General features: G+C 41.3%; 1 protein-coding gene across 1 annotated transcript in view; it reads right to left on the bottom strand.

Annotated features, from left to right (window-relative positions):
• Positions 1–16,261, bottom strand: part of ltk (leukocyte receptor tyrosine kinase) — a 75,184-nt gene that overhangs the window by 10,440 nt on the left and 48,483 nt on the right. Inside the window, exons 8-19 of the mRNA XM_085391171.1 lie at positions 15,249–15,349; positions 14,947–15,107; positions 14,495–14,589; positions 13,469–13,540; positions 12,906–13,080; positions 12,510–12,660; positions 12,194–12,322; positions 11,714–11,870; positions 8,318–8,503; positions 7,514–7,612; positions 3,137–3,301; positions 2,856–2,969 (exon numbers count right to left, since the gene is read on the bottom strand). Coding sequence (XP_085247297.1) covers positions 2,856–2,969; positions 3,137–3,301; positions 7,514–7,612; positions 8,318–8,503; positions 11,714–11,870; positions 12,194–12,322; positions 12,510–12,660; positions 12,906–13,080; positions 13,469–13,540; positions 14,495–14,589; positions 14,947–15,107; positions 15,249–15,349 — 1,605 coding nt within the window. The remainder of the gene's footprint in view (positions 1–2,855; positions 2,970–3,136; positions 3,302–7,513; positions 7,613–8,317; positions 8,504–11,713; positions 11,871–12,193; positions 12,323–12,509; positions 12,661–12,905; positions 13,081–13,468; positions 13,541–14,494; positions 14,590–14,946; positions 15,108–15,248; positions 15,350–16,261) is intronic.

Below are 16,261 nucleotides of genomic sequence, written 5' to 3'. Positions count from 1 at the left end.
GACGATGAGCTGCCTTCAGAAGTCAAGTGAGCTGGCTTCTTTCTAAAGCCACTAACCTAACTGACATGCATGTGGGATGGCCTCTCCTTGGTTACTGCTCCTATACTGTCTGTGCCAGTGAGTTTGGACTCACCCGCCATGGAGGCAGCCCATGTCCCCGATGCAGGTTGGTAGTCTGCCAGGGAGGGGGGGCGTTGCGTGCAGGTAAGAGGTGCCGTCGAGCCATCGCCCGGTGCAGATGCTAGGGACTCAGGAGTTGGGATAAGGGGAGTTTTAAGGAGGAGAAGCAGGAGAAGGAGGAGGAGGAAGAGGTGGGGGTGAAGGACATGGGGCGCCCAGGGAACAGACTACCTCCCTGCATGGGGGAGAGCTCAGGTAAGGAGACACCATTAACCTGAAGCGTGTGTGTACGTTCATTGCCTTTTTTTAAAAATTAAACACGCTCCAGTAAAAACACCCCATCCTCCCCAAATATGTATTTTTTAAAAGCAGATGTTATAAAAATGAATGTCATCAGCCTTTGTTTAGGAACTGATTTATTTAAGAGCAAGTGCACGCATTTACACACAATGCAGTTAGTGTTCCATTTTGCATATAGTGTCCCAGTACGCACCACTAGTAGCACCGCCGTATCTGCAATTATCGTCTGTCAGATTACACTCTGATAAGCTGATTGCGGGGTTGTATTTATGTTTAATTACACCGAGCTCAAACTTTCTTAAGGAAGAACTTCACAGCAGAAATGCAGACTGCAGTCTTTTATCCTAAAAGGACATTTATCTGATGAATAACTCGCCTCTTCCAGCTCTCACACATCGCTTTTCACCAAGTCCGCCGCACTTTATCGACATATTCTCTCACTTCTGCTGACAGAAAACCAACCACATCCAACATAAATCGCCATCTTTTAATGGTCAGCCATTAGCACTTACTGATAACAAAAAAATAGAAACACTCGACTCCATCAGAGCACTGTTTCACTGCACTGTGTGCGTTAAGGGTGTCATTTAAAATGGGAGGTTAAACGTTTCATGCTAAGCTATCATGAGATATAAGGGATTCAGAATAAAGCTTGTGGCGAAACGGAAATTTGAGGGGGGAGTGTGAAGGTGGAGGTCACCACATAAATTTTCAAATACCTTCTGCTTCAGGCTCGGCTGGAAAACGGACATTATTCTGCTCGGATTTCATTGCCAGGAGGTGAAATGTCCACATTACTCTTAAATCTGTAAGAGTTACTCCGTATCGCTTTCCTTACAGGAGGTTTTTACATGCATTACTTCATTAAAAAGTCCCAACTGTTTGGTCATGCCTGGTTTTCTTGTCAGGCTGCTTTAAACCCCCGGGGAGCTGGGAGTGTAGCTGTTATTCTGCAGGAAGTCAGCGCAGCGCCGATTCCTCCAGAGGCTCTGACACAAAGTTTACTCTCATCAATTCGCGCTGTGGGAAAATAGCTGAGCTTTGCTTAATATTTGAGTTTTCAGTGAGGTCATGAAAAGGACAACAGAGAGAGAGAGAAAGAGAACCTGCTATACACGCACACCTTTACAAAGCTCTTGTTAGAGGATTCCCTTCTCATAAAGTCTGCAGCACACAGTTGTCACAAAAGGTGACAAAGGTGCTCCGAGTGTTATTAGCTGTATAATCCCTCACTGTCCTACATTACTGGAAAATGACTCCACGTGTTGTTAAAACTGTATTTGTATAAAGTGTCTGGAGTTAATCAAACGAGATTTGGTATACAAAAGAAGGCACTTAACAGTATATTTTGCATAGCAGCCTTTGAGACCATGTTCATTGTCAAAATGTGGTTGTCTCAGAATCCCTCTCTTCTTTCTTGAGCTTCCTGTTTTAAGTGTGGTTGCTACAGAGTAGTTAAATTAAAGCTATACAAATGTAATGGTTAATTCCCTAATTACTCCTATTTTAGCATTTTACAGCCTGCCTGACCATCTGATTGTCTCAAACCCGCAGCCTACAAGAGAAACTCTGGTAACCTTGTCGCTCAGCAAACAAGCACCTACTTATTCTAATACTCCATATCATAGCACTTTGTGTGGATAGCATTTAACACTTTTAAAGAGGAACAATTTCTGCTCTATCCTCTTATCACGGAGTCGATGCCCGTGGGTTCAGCTCAACTCACGCTTGTCGCTGCGCGCTTCTCAAAATGACAAAAAAGGCTAATCTCTTATCACAGTTCTTCATTTTCAAATACTGTTGTAATCTTCATGTCTGTATAATCACTTCTGTGTTTGTTTTTTTGTTTTTTACAGACAATAAATTATAACAGCTGACATTTACCGCTACAGAAACCCACTCATACTGAAAGAAACTTAAATGTCAACTCTTTCTGCTTGTGCTTTTTTTATAATCAGCATTTTTTTTAGAATGAATTCATGCAGCGAGACACTTACAGCACGTCTCGAAAATGGTTCATGCTTCCACGAGAGCAATCGTTCCACTGCAGGCACTGAATACAGCATATAAACAATACGGTATTTAACAGTCACCTCTTTATCGCCTCTCATCAGCAAAATAGTCTAGTTTCACCTATTTATACTGTATATACATACAGCCAGAGAAAAGAGAGCGTTACCTGGAATGAGTGCTTGTAATGAGTGTTCATACTGTGCTCACTGTCAGCGTCTAATAATTCACAACCATATCTTTGCCATCGCACCTTTAGTCATCTTCCGCACAGCCAGCGAAGGGCATTTAAACCAACATTTATCAAAGTTGTTTCTGTTTCTGTTGTTAGTAACATCTGGAAGCATCTGCGTGTCCCAGCTGTGCTCACAGCCGGTGGAAGGTGGAGGGCACAGACTGCGCACAGAACTGGAGGAGTCTCTTACTGAGGATGACGCCGGCGCAGACCAGTGCAAAGCCGCTGGCGACGGTGGAGACCACAACAGCCAGGATCAGGGATGTCGGCATCAGGACCGGTGGAGTCGGGCTTTCACGAGTCGCTGGAGGGGTGGAGCAGAGATGGTCAATTAGTGTTTGTTAGCTGCTTAGATGGGAAAGAATTGTGAGGGATTAAACGTGTCATTAAAACTAACATTAAAACAAAACGTCTGACATATCATGGCTCACAAGTAAAAGCAAGACCGTTTGCTGGGTTTTACAGACATACTTGGAGGCCTAGAACATGTAACGTTGTCAGTGTCCAGGACTTCATCATCATCATCACAGAGGCAGAGGATGAGGTGAGTATCTGCTTCTCGTTTGCAGCTCTGCGTCTGACAGTGGCTGCAGTTCAGCTGCACCTTGATCTCACACTCACCGTGACTTTCCATTGCTAGAAAGAAGACAGGAAATAAACACAAACATCAAAAGGAAAATTATTTGTTAGAGAGTGAGGGGATGAAACCAACACACATTTAGCTCTGCAGCCTATTCATCTGTGCCATAGAGGGAAAAAGACATCTGTAGCACAGAGAAACAAGCTTTAGTATAGCAGGTTTTGGCTATAAAATGAAAGCCACACTGCTCCTTTGTTGCCCAGTAAATTCCAACTAGACCACCAAACTAAAAGGTAATCCTTAAACAAAAACTCCCACAAAACAGAGTACATAAAACTGTGCTTTTTTTAAATGAAAGCACAATTATGACAAATTAAAGAATAAGTAGATGGAGATGATCCAGATAGTACTTTGATCTTTCCATGACACTATAAAATCAGACTTGTTATTGTCCTAACACATCACATGTCAAGAACATCTTGTGCTTGTGATCAAATAGCTTTTTAATACATTCATAACCCCCACCTCTCTCCCTTTCCAAAAGAAGTGGGACACTCTGTAAAATTCTGCAACTACAGCAGTGGGTCTTCTTGGTTCCCAAGCTTTTACAGAGTGTTTAAAGAGTGTTAAATGATGAGATGATGCAACAAAGTGGTAAACGTGTTGCTGGCCTCAAATTCAAAATGAGCACATAAAATAAAAACAAAAAGAAGACAATTTCTCAACATCTGATGGGTTGCCTTGGTGAGTTATAGCCCATGGTCCTGGCTCTCCAACCAGTTATCTTGAATTTGTGTTGGACTTATTATCCGTTTCTTTGGAACTAGAAGATTTTCATGTTCTAGTTCTTGATTAATGACTCTTGACTTTAGTATTCATTGGTGCCCTTGAATTTTGTTATTTATATTTCTTCTTCTTGGTTCTTGTTATGTTAGATCCCTTTTTGTGTCTGTCCTAGTCGTGTCTCTCTTTGGCCTGTCTCTGTGGTTGTCTGGTCGAGTTCCCGTAATCATCACTAATCTTTGTGTTGAACCCTGCGTTCAGTCCACTCTCTGCCACATGTGTGTTCCTTTTACAGAAAATGATTGTAATACATTCAGGTTTTCTGTTTTGTTTTAAACACATATTTTTACATTATCAGTGCATGTGTACACTACACCATCTACATATATGGTGGATATGAAAATGACATGATGTTACACATCTGAAAATCTGATGAAAATCTCCTGGTAAACAGGTGCTAAGGCTGCCTACAAAAGTCAGACAAACGTTGGTAAAAGTGTGTCCCACTGCTGCTGAAGTGTGTTGCTGGCATTAATATGTTATATTAAGTTAAATATTATATATATATATATAATTTGAAACTAATAAAGGATTTTAATTATTGGAAAACAATTACTGCAAATTTATGCATACAGTACAGCAGAGCTGCATTTTTTTAATGTTCTTTCTATAATTAGTTTAATTGATAAACTATATTGTGACGTAGGAAGAGCCTCGCTGTTTTAATGATGCAGTTTTCTAACAGGAAGAAGAATAGGGCTTCTCCATGTGTCCTCGATTTATTAAACTCATCCTTCAATTAAAGCGAGAGATCATTTAACTACATCACAGAGAAAAATGCATTTGCCTTGAAATTTAATTATTATAATAATGTCTCTCTCTCTCTCTTTTTCCCCCCTGATCATGCTTTGAATGTGTTTCATGTTGCAGACCCCGACATTGTGTTTTAAAGTGGCATGGCACACTGCATAAACAACAAAGTCTTTCACATGAGAATGGAGGCCTGTCTGTTGGCGCCGAAGGCAACAGGCTGCATGACGCTGTGAATTAGCCACTTTCCTCTTCCTCCCACTGAATAATGAGAATCAGATGGGCTGTTAGTTTCAACAAAAATAGGAAAAGAATAAGCCCATATATTCATGAGAATATACTCCTAAATGTTCATACAAACAGATAGAAAAGCAATTAACACACAAACACATATCCTTGCACACCTTTCTGAGGACTTGTCCTTGATATACAGGTAGTGCATTCCCTAGTTAATCCCCTAGTCTAAACTAAACCATCTCATCACAACTGATTGCCCAACCCTAACCCAAACAGCCACTTCTGCTTGTGGGATCCAGCATTTTTGGTCCTCACAAAGCTGCTGAACCCTGCATGTACTGTGGTCTCCTGGATTTGTGACCCCACAAATATAGTTCAAAGCAAACTTAGACAAAAGCACACCGAGAGACATTGACTGGTTTAGCTGTTAGAAGTATTACATGAACCTGAGGATTCGTCATTTGAGATTCACATTGCTGTCACAAAAACACAATGCATGGTGCTATCTTAGACCAACACATACTGAGCCTGCAGTTTGTAGCCTTATTTATGGCATTAAACATTAATCACACACTAATCAGGCAATGACCTCTGTTCTATGGGCTCAAATTGTGGTCATAAATATTTTGTACTTGTAAATCAGGTTTGTACGGAGCCCCGCAGGGGACATGGGAGAAAAAAAAATTAAGACTTTTGCGAGATCTCGCAAACCTTTTGTGAGATCCCAAGTTTGTTTTGCGAGATCTCGCAAAAGTTGAATTCCAACAACAACAGCTACTTAGTTGTAATATTACTCTTTCTGGGTCACAAAATACACTTTTAAGATATTTTGAGGCGTGAATGTAGTTGTGTAAACGTCAGATTTCTGCTCGGTTTACAAGACATCACATATTTGCAAAAGTGCTCCGACGTTTTCGGAGATCTATGAAACTTTTGCGAGATTTCGCAAAAGTTTTGCGAGATCCCGAGTTTGTTTTGCAAGAAGCTAGGTCCCCTTACTTTCAGCAGATGTTGAAATGATAAAGTTGTGGTATGTCAGTGGTTAGAAATACCAATATTACTTTAGGATTAGTTTAACACAAAGTCAGGGCTGACCCGGGACCATTGCTGTGAGTCACAGTGCGCAGCATGTGCTGCTAATGCTAACTGCTAACTAAAAGCAAAGGATCCAGAATTTGTTGCGCTGGCTGCTGAGCTCTGTGGGCTTTTGCAGCAGCTCTACCTGTACTAGATGCACCTGCTCCTTGTCGTTTCTATCTCTGACTTTGTCCTCTACAAGAGTTTCTGTTTTTTTTGCTGGTTCTTCAAATGTTCAATAAAAACATGTATGATAATTCATAACGAAGAAAGCTTTGTAAGTATCCCCACTAGTGAAGACTGTCATTTCCACAACACTGCCCCCCCCTCCCGCTCACGGAGGTTCGCAGCGCTGTTGAAAAGGTTCAGGAGGTCCCTGTATTAAGCACGTAAACCTGTGACACAAAAATCACCAAACTCAGACCACCACAGACTGTTTTCCTTCGTGGTGATGAAGGAAAACGCTGGGCTGGCATGAAAAAGGGCATTTATTCCCTTCAAGAACCTGCAGTTCAAAAAAGCACCCCGCCAACAGCCAAACCCATCTGTTCTCTGATTGGATAGTTAAATTTGTGATTGACATGACATTGGCCAATCAGATGAAAGGAAGAAAAATAGGGTCAAAATTCGTACTTGAAACTTGAGTGCAGACTTTCTCACGTATTTTTGTCCACACACAAATCTTTTTTACAAACACACAAATTCTTTTTACACATACAAATCCTGATTTACACGTACAAAATATTTATGACCACAATTTGAACCCATACTGTTCGCTGATGACATTTTTGGTAAATATCTGAGCGCACGCAGAGATTTTCATTACAGAGTGGTGTCTGTTTTTAATACAGTGTCGCCCGGGGGCCGAGCGAGCACAGCGAGTCGGTGTTGGTTTGGCCTTACATAGATATTATTAAACCGTTTAACGATGAACTCATGAGAGTGGGAATTTCCTGTTACTAGCAAACTTTTACTTTAGCTCTGCTGTTTTCCATTCTACTTTGCTGGAGTCTTCCTCTTAACTCTAGCATGATCACACAATTTTAAACCTATGCCAAGGTGCTACATGCTTTCAGCTGCATCTCATTGGCTTTATTAGCTGATAAAGTATGAAGCACTTGGTCTTTCTTGCTTTACTCTATTTAGTACTTGAATAAGCACTCAAATCTGATCTTGTACAAAGACTTGTACAAAACGTTTTAGCGAATCATCCAGTTATAACCTTCTGAAAAATATTCAGTAGCATCTCAAGGTTTCCATCTGGGAATGGTATTTGCTCTTTTGCGTCCTGTATCCTCCGCTAATCTCTTAAAACCTCTCGATATAAAGATGCAGGAGTAGGGTGCCACGCTCAGTCTCACCTGCCAGAGGCTGCAGAAAAATCTCTCCCATCGGGTGAATAAATGAAATTCCATTCTGACCATCAGCTGTGATGTCATCTGTCAATGCAGCATCGCCTCCTGTCAAAAACAAACCAACAAAAATAATAGTAATAACTTTAACTCTTGTCTAAACGACAGTTTTCTTTTGATGTAAAATATGATTATCAAGGCAAAAAAAATACCTTAATCCTAACTCAAATCTAGTTCTTAACACTGCTTGCAACAGTGGAAATTGTACATGAATGTTACACTAAAAATGAAGAACAGATTGCTGGCACAGAAGTAATGAATCAAGCTGAGCAGTATTTTCAGCAGACTGCAGTCAAAATAACCCACAATCAGCTGATACTCCTCTATGCATTCAGTCATCGAACCTCACAAAGAGGTTCGATGACTGAATGCATTTGCTTTAGCCTTCCAACAGTTTTTACTCTCTTGCATGTCCCTCTGAAGCCCTGTCAGCTCTGAGTTATAAATGTTAATCTGCAGAGTAGAGTACTATACAAAGGACAATGAAGATGAGCTGCCAGGAAGAAGAGGAGAGAAGAAGAAGTCCATAGAGTAGATTCATGGATGTAGCGAAGGAGCACATGCAGAGGGTTGGTGCGAGAGAGAACAAAGCTAAGGGGACAAAGTGAGATAGATGCAACAAGTCCTTTGTGGTGACCACTAAATGGAGTCTGAAGAAGAAAAAGAAGTACAGGAGTAGGGTAGTAGTGCCAAGTAGCTGACTAAAAATTTAGTCTGGGTTGAAATAACAATATGATGACAAAATACGGTTACCTCTGTATCCTCCTCCACCTCCTCCAGCTGTGCACGCACCGCCTCCTCCTCCAAACCCTCCGAAGGTCGACCAGCTGAGCTTAGACAGCGCCAGGGGGCATGAAGATCCCCCCTCGGCACCTTCCACCAGGGATCTGCCAGCCATCAGGTGAGAACTTGAACTATCTTTCCAGCCGCCACCTCCACCTTTAAGGGAAACAAAACAAAGTCATTCACTGTTACAAGAGCTACTTTGGGAGCATTGCACAAGGTTGTAAAACACGGTTCGTGTGTTTGATGTTTGCTGCAGTGAAAAAACTCACCGACTGAGAACAACGAAAAAATGAGTTGCCATTAAAAATTAGTTTAATAAGGGTTCATAAAATAACCTGAAGGCTTACACTGTTGCTGTAATGTGAGCGAGCCAGCTTTGATTTTAAAAGGGTACTCGGGAGATTTCGAAATTATACGCAGGCCAAAGTATCCTGACTTTTAGGCCCCGGTGTGGATCAAGATCCAAAAACAGGCTCTCTGTCATAACTTTGCATTTACCAAACCCAAATCAGGTTGTATGGCTGATATCTTTTAGGCAGCTTTTTCAGACTTGACAAGGGTATCTAAAGAGTAACTATTTTCACACTTCATGACTACTAAATGAATGTTTTTATGTTCTGCTCGGGTTACACTGAGATTCTTTGCAGTCTGGATATAAGCACAGACACAGTCATCAGTGAGGTTTTATGGAGTATCTACAGCCACCAATGTGTGTAGTGTCTGTTGTGAGCTTGTCTCCGCTGTCACAAATTAGGCCCTACTTCCGACTGGTGGTTCAGCATATTGAGTCAGCGGTGGAGGCAATCAGTGAGAGAGCTGTCTGTCTGTTAAGCCAGAAGGCACACTTTAAAGACAAATAAGTTCAGTCTTGTTTAGACTATAATTGAGAAGGTCAGAGCAAATCCACTCGGATGTGGAGCGTATCAAATACAGAAATGAGGGAGAAGTTTTAGCACAGGGCTTTTGATTTTTCCGGCTGTTTTTTGTTCTGTTGTTGTGTTTCTTTGTTTCCATTCGCAGGCAGCTGGTGGGTGGACAAAGGGTCAAGAGTAAAGCGTCAGCTATTCGGTCGCCATAAAAAATGTTAAAACTGAAAGGAGACTTTCCGCCCATCCACTTATACAGCAACAATGTAGCTATACTGCAGCTTTGTTTTGGGCATGAATTTAACCTTTGACTGCACCAAAGTGAACTGATGAATACAGAGACGCCTCGCAATGAATAAAAAGAGTTAACGGGTTCAACCATCATCTCTAATCTACAAAGACGGGCAGATATAAGTAGGTTTCATACAAACAACATATCAAAGGAAGACAAGCTTCACTGAAAGATGTTCCTCTGCCCTTCAGAGGTCTTTGATCAGTGATAATATACTGTATATATAGGGCTTGTCTCATGTGGTGGCACTTTAAACATCAGCACACATGCAAACGCACGTAAACAGAAAGACCTCATCTGCTCAGTACTTCGAGCTGCAAACTTGCCCTGACACGCAGATCTTTATCTAAACAGTCTCTCAGAGGTTTCAATAAGATGAGTTGATAAACGGTTCTCGTTGAGTCTCGGCTGGTCAGAAGGGATTTACTGAGAATGTTCCAGCGAAAGAAGTGAATTCCAGATACATCCCATTATCCACAGGCCAAACACATGCATGCCAACCTGCGCCACCCTGTGTGTGTGAGAATACAGAACAAATAAATCCTCTCATATCTCCGGCTACCTTTTGGACAAATGAAATGCGTGCTTTGGTATCAGATGACACTGAATTCAGTCAGAACAACGTCTTCTCATCCAAAGTTTACAGCACGTCCTTTATAAGAAAATGAAACTTTTCTTTGAACATAAAGTGTAGAGGGTAATTTGTAACCAAAAAGAAAAAATACCCACAATTGCAGCTTTTAAAGTTAGGGAAGAAAGTATCTGGACAATGAAACAATTTTTGTAATTTTGCTTTTGTACACCTCCACAGTGGATTCTGAATCAAACAATCAAGATGTAATTGAAGTGCAGACTTTCAGCTTTAAATGAAGGGGTTTAACAAAAGTGCTGCATTGACTAGGAAAACATAAAAGGACAAACTAAGACAAGTTTACTTATGAGGACTGTTTTCAATACTTGGATGAAGTTCCTTTCCTTTTGCACACTTACAAAAGAAATGTCATTGCCCCAGAAATCTATGGATCCAACTTTATATTAAATTTCATACGCTGCTTTCTGTAATACATTTTTGTGTGTGCTGCTAAGTAAAAAAAACCCTGTTATGCAACAAACAATAGCATTCCATCTAACTAATTCTATTGAATCTAGTTTTTAATAGGGAAAAATGCCAGGAACACTGATTCTGGAAAGCCGTTTCATTCTTTTACATAATTGAATAGAATATTTAATACTGTGGGCACAATAACAGTAACTTCATTTTCCTCAGTTATGCAAGGGTGGACGGAGTCATCTTAAAGTCAGACATCTCAAGATTTGAACACATCAAAGTGAAGTTATTTAGTGAGGAGTGACCTTTGTGGCCTGTATTGAACAAAGACTCACCCCTTATTAATTTCGTTTTTGCTAGGAAAATAACAAAATATTTGTAGTTGTTCATTGGAAACACATTATAGAGCAAATAGTTCAATTATAATGAGTTTGAAGGCAAATGTTTGGTACAACCACCTTTATTCGTTGACACAGAACTCTTTCGGGCTGCTTTCTTGTAATTTCCCTGGGCTCTTTGAAGGACATTCAAAGCTCTTCTTTGGATGTTGGATGCTTTTTGTTGCATTCACTGTCAAGATGAGCCCACACTGCTTCAATAATGTTGAGGTCTCAGCTCTGGGGGGACGAATCCATCACTTATAGTTATCGATTGTGTGTTTTTCTACCTCCATATGCTTTTACTGAATTTGCAGGGTATTTGGGATCAATGTCATGTTAAAAAATGAAGCCACTGCCAATCAGATGCCTTCCAGATGGTATTGGATGATCAAGATGTGATGGTACTTTCCTATGTTTCTAATTCTGCCAAAACCTCCACTGTGTTTCACAGATGGCTGTAGAAAGTTAATGTTGTACCTCACTCAATGGTTTGAGCCAAAAATGTAAAATTCGGATTCATTATTCCATTTGACGTTTTGCCATTGACTTTCAGTCCAGTTCTTGTATAATGTCGCATACCTCAGCTGTTTCTCCGTCTTTCCCTTCCTTAAGAATGGCTTCTTGATAGCCAGCCTTCCACTGAGACCATTTCTGATGAGCCTTCAGTGAACGGTAGATGACTCAACAGAGGGGTACTTTTGGCATTTTTTATACATTAAACTAAAATAGCAGTTTTTGCAACAGGACGCTAGCAACAAAGAGCTTATATTACACTACCTGCTGCACCAGTTTGGCCATTGCTACTGGGAGCTTCGGTGCTGTTTTCATACTGCTCCAGTGGTATGTTGTCCAGACTGGACTCAGGGTCCTCCAGGTAGGCATTTCCTCCTCCACCAGCTGCGATCAGCAAGGGAACCAGCTCTCCATCCTCCTTCTGAAAAGACCACGCACGAGTAAATCTTTCAATTTAATTTATTTAAATGATGATGAACACTTTATATAAGCTACACAACAACTTTAGAAGTCCCAATGGTACAATAGATAAGAGCGATCATAAAAAAGTGAACCTCGTGCTAAAGTTCCATGCTGCATGCAGATATAATCGATCTATATTTAAATCTATGGATTAAAGAATGAAACACTGCTGAATCATTTCAAATGCTTATGTGCCACAGTGCTGTATCTTAACAATGCTATGCACACAAACCCAGAGAAAATGCACACAGTTCTGAAACAACTCAAAGTGTCTTCTGCTACCTTAAAGACGTACGTTGCTCCCCCTCCTCCGCCTCCTCCTCCAGCCCACTCTACACCAGCCTGCAGCTTGAGGTTGTCTTCAATCACAGATGACTCTCCGAGGCAGATCTTTTGGGTGTGAGGATTTCTCTAAAACATGTGGAAGATGGAAAATCAAGCTCCACGAGATTTAAAAAAAAAAAAAGAAAAAGAAAAGTTGCAGAAACATGAACTTGGCATTAAAAAAGGAAAATCCTCTGTCTCTCCTCTTTAAGACATCCCACTCATCCCACATCAACAAATCCTTCCAGCCTGTTCTCACCCTCACTATACTCACCCCTGGGCATGCGTCTTCTCCCTGGTGTCCCACCAAGATGTAAAGCATATCTCCTTTTTCCAGAGGAAAGATGGCAGAAATAAAGACCCCATGGTTGCGTTTGTTGTGGTTTTTGGCTCCTTTTCCTCCTGCAGCCCCATAAGCAGAGATCCTGAGGGGGGATCATTGCAACAGAAGGAGATTTAATCCTTGGTCTTAAATGAAGTGCTTTTAGGCTTAGCCACGCACTGTATACCGTAATGGATAGCTACCAGTGATCCTAATAAGATTCCTTATTACGAACTCACATCGTGTTAATGTGGCTAGGAATTACATGTGTGTATAATTTAACTACCAAAGTCCACTTTTTACAAAAACCGGTACATGTTCCCTGGCTCGGTATCACCAACCACTTACAGGTATCTGTTAGTAGCAGGCACCTTCCACATCTGAATTCCTTTCAAGTGTCCCTCCTTCCCCACGGTAACGTTGATATTTTTGTTCCTGTAAGTGCTGTCACACTGGGCTTGGGTTGGGCCCTGTGGTCCACTGGCACCGCATGATGTAAACCACCAAGTCATCAGAGAAACCTCTACAAAAGGCAATAGAGGGGGAAAAAATACTGCTTTTAGTTGTTTAATAAGCTGCAAAAACTATAACCATTTTCACATTGTTATGTGGAGGGGGGGAAAGTACCAAAAGCATGAAAATCAGTAAACAGCTGAGATAAGATACACAGTAAAGAACAGATGCATACATATGGCACATCTATAAGAGTCACAGGTAATTGCATTAAGGAGCTGGCATGTAATTGCCGAACACAGGCTGGATTAAAAGCTTCTGGTTAGCTGTGATGAGTAAACAATTGACCACCTGGTGTGCAAATTGTGCAAACAGAATGGATTAAAGATGACACAGTAGACTGGGACACTTCAGAAATTCACACGCTATACAAGATAACTGCTGGAGCTGTGCACTACCTGAGGCCAAAGGCTCTGGAAGGGGGCTTAAGAAATCTTCAAAGTCGGTCGCGGGCAGCAGAAAGTTGAGATCTGATGGAGGGGAGGGGAAGCCAAAGTAAAGGTAAAGGCAGGGGAAGAAAAAAAAAGAGAGGAGTCACAGTCACTCATCTGGATTTCACCTGATTATGAACTATATTTAGAATGAAAGTGGCACAGATTTCCTGAGAACAGGGCTACACCATGAAAACCTTTCTATCTTGGCAGTGTTTACCCACTGTGGAGCGTACAGACACGGGATTTTTGTCCGTTTATTGGTGGTAAAGGTTGTACGCTCCTCATTGCCAAGCCCTTAGGCAACAAGAGCCGTTAAGGTCTTATAACCCTCTCGAACACAACAAGATCCCCGCATAGAGTGAGATCATAAATGTGATGGGCAGACTCATTATTCTGAATTATTGCTTTCTAAATTTACTCTAGAAACCTGATTTAAAGCCGAAGTCAGTTAGAAAATGTTCCGTCCTCGCCCAACTGCAGAAGCGCAACAGACAACTGCGCCTCCCTGGAGGCTTCAAACCATATTTCTCCTAAATCCCGCCGAAACAAAAACAGACCTTTTCATGTCTTTGTTATTAGCGTAGCACCATAGTGGCTTGTAAAAGTCTGCTCTCTACTTTGAGAATTAAAAGCTGAAGTGCAACAACACGGGAGCAGGAATGTTGGCACACACTGCTGTCGTACTGCGGCGCTACATTTGCAGCAAATCATGAAACGTCGGTTACCCACATGTCTCAGCCAATCAACTAAACGGGGCATCAAATGAATAGCTGAGGGCCGCTGTGGTGCTGAACAAAACACAGCAGTTGGGGAGGTCTCTCTGTGCTCCTCCCAAGCTCAGCCGCAGTTTGATTTCATAAAGTGCACCGATCATTATGAAAGCAAAGACTAAATATGCGGTAAAGCAAGACAAATGTGTGTTTTAGCCCTTGAGAACTTTTAAAGAAATCTGTATTGGCTTTACTTAATGGTTGTGTGATCTTAGCTTACCTGACTGGAAGCAGGCTGCTCCAAGTGCAATGTCATCTAGAGCAACGTCAGCATTGGAGCCTTGTCCCCACACAGCTGTCACTTTAACATGAAACCTGGAGCAATCAGAGAATTACAGTTGTCTTTTCTTATGAAAAAGCAGCAGGATTTCAATCCCAGCGAGTGTACTTAAAAGTAGGAGTGAAATCTCTTTTATTATGAGCACTAAATCTGATTACACATTCTTTAGATGAAAGGAGCAATTTTCCTTTTCTTATCACTGACCTAAAGCATGTACTCATCCCTAAGCTCCACTATCTCTGACAGGGGAAAACAAAGGAGAAAATGAAACTTTATGGAGCTCCATGGGAAAAAGAGGTGAGTAAACCTCAACGACACATCATCCCTTTAACACACGAGAGATCAGCCTTTATTCTTTCATTCCTCCCCCTGTTTGTTTTCCTCTTATGTACCCGTGATGAAGGTCAGTCAGTTCCAGGGCAACCGGTTCCCAGTTATCTTCGGCTTGACCATTCCTCTCCCAGACCGGTACCGCGGCAACTGTCCCGTTTTCCTCTATAGCCACTTGCAACGAGCCATTAAAATGACCACGCAGGTACAGAGAGAAATGCATCTACACAAACAGAGATGAAGATCATTAAGATTTTTGGTGAGATATTTAGTATGATTTGAACTCCCCCACACAGACACAGACAAGACAATCAAACATGCTTAAATTGAATAATTCAACTACTACGTCAGGCGAGTAACTGACCTGGCAAGCAACAGAAGAGACTGGATGAGGGAATGCAGAGCTCTGAACGAACGCTTCTTTAAGTGAATTACTCTCTCTGACAGGGAGAAACAAGAAGTGCCCTAGGGGAAGACAATAAATGTAACACATTTACCAGGTTATGTGATTTAGCTAGTTAGTTAGTTAGATTTTTGAGCCGAACCCACATCAATCTTTCTTATTGATCAACATAAACCAGCAGCTTATAAAAGTAATGACTTTTATGGAGACGCAAATTGGCCATAGACGCGAGGCAGATAAAGTACTTAAAGCTAAAAGAATAAAGTGCTGTATGAATGTGGGGTTAAAATGTGACTTGTAGACTAAAGCGCATTGAGGTTAACAGAGCTGTAAATGTAATGCAATGCTCTGCTAGTCTCAATGAATGCCGGACACTAATTTGCTTGCTAAATGACTTGTGTACAGCCACAAGATGGTCAGCTGACATTTCAGTCAACCTGAATAGAGCATATTAACTACCAGTTACAATTACATCTTTTATTTCATCTTCTGCTGGCAATCCTGCTTTCATCCTCTTTCGACATGCAAAAAAACCTCCTGCAGTGTTTTACATTTGCCTGACAAACGAAAGCGCCACAGTTCAATCCTGGGAAGAAACTTACACCCCTTGGGGTTGCTTCAAGAGCATCCAGCGTAAAAATGTTGCCAGATCAAATACGTGGCACTACCTGCTGCGGCAAGCCCTCGTGAATAAGGAGTAGCACCCGTCAGGTCTTTCTGACAAGCATACATATGCTTTAAAGTTACACTGCGAACTAGAAATGACCTGACAATGCTTCTCAGACAATGCAGCAATAGCGGTTTTATTGTTTTTACTTACTGAACATCAAAACAAGCATTCTCGTCATTGGCTGTGTATTAAAAAAGAGTAAATGCAAAAATCCTGTTTGCAACAAAGGAAAATTAAGACGTTTTGACACAAGGAAATGTGAGCTTCAAAAACAAATGAGGGTATTTTCCCATCACTCCACACT

Source organism: Rhamphochromis longiceps, linkage group LG19 (genome assembly GCF_057381845.1).
Source record: "Rhamphochromis longiceps isolate RC_006_pf linkage group LG19, R_longiceps_female_GT1.1, whole genome shotgun sequence".
NCBI lineage: Eukaryota > Metazoa > Chordata > Actinopteri > Cichliformes > Cichlidae > Rhamphochromis > Rhamphochromis longiceps.
Note: the sequence above shows the minus strand (reverse complement) of the source record. Positions and strands in the feature narration are given on the sequence as shown.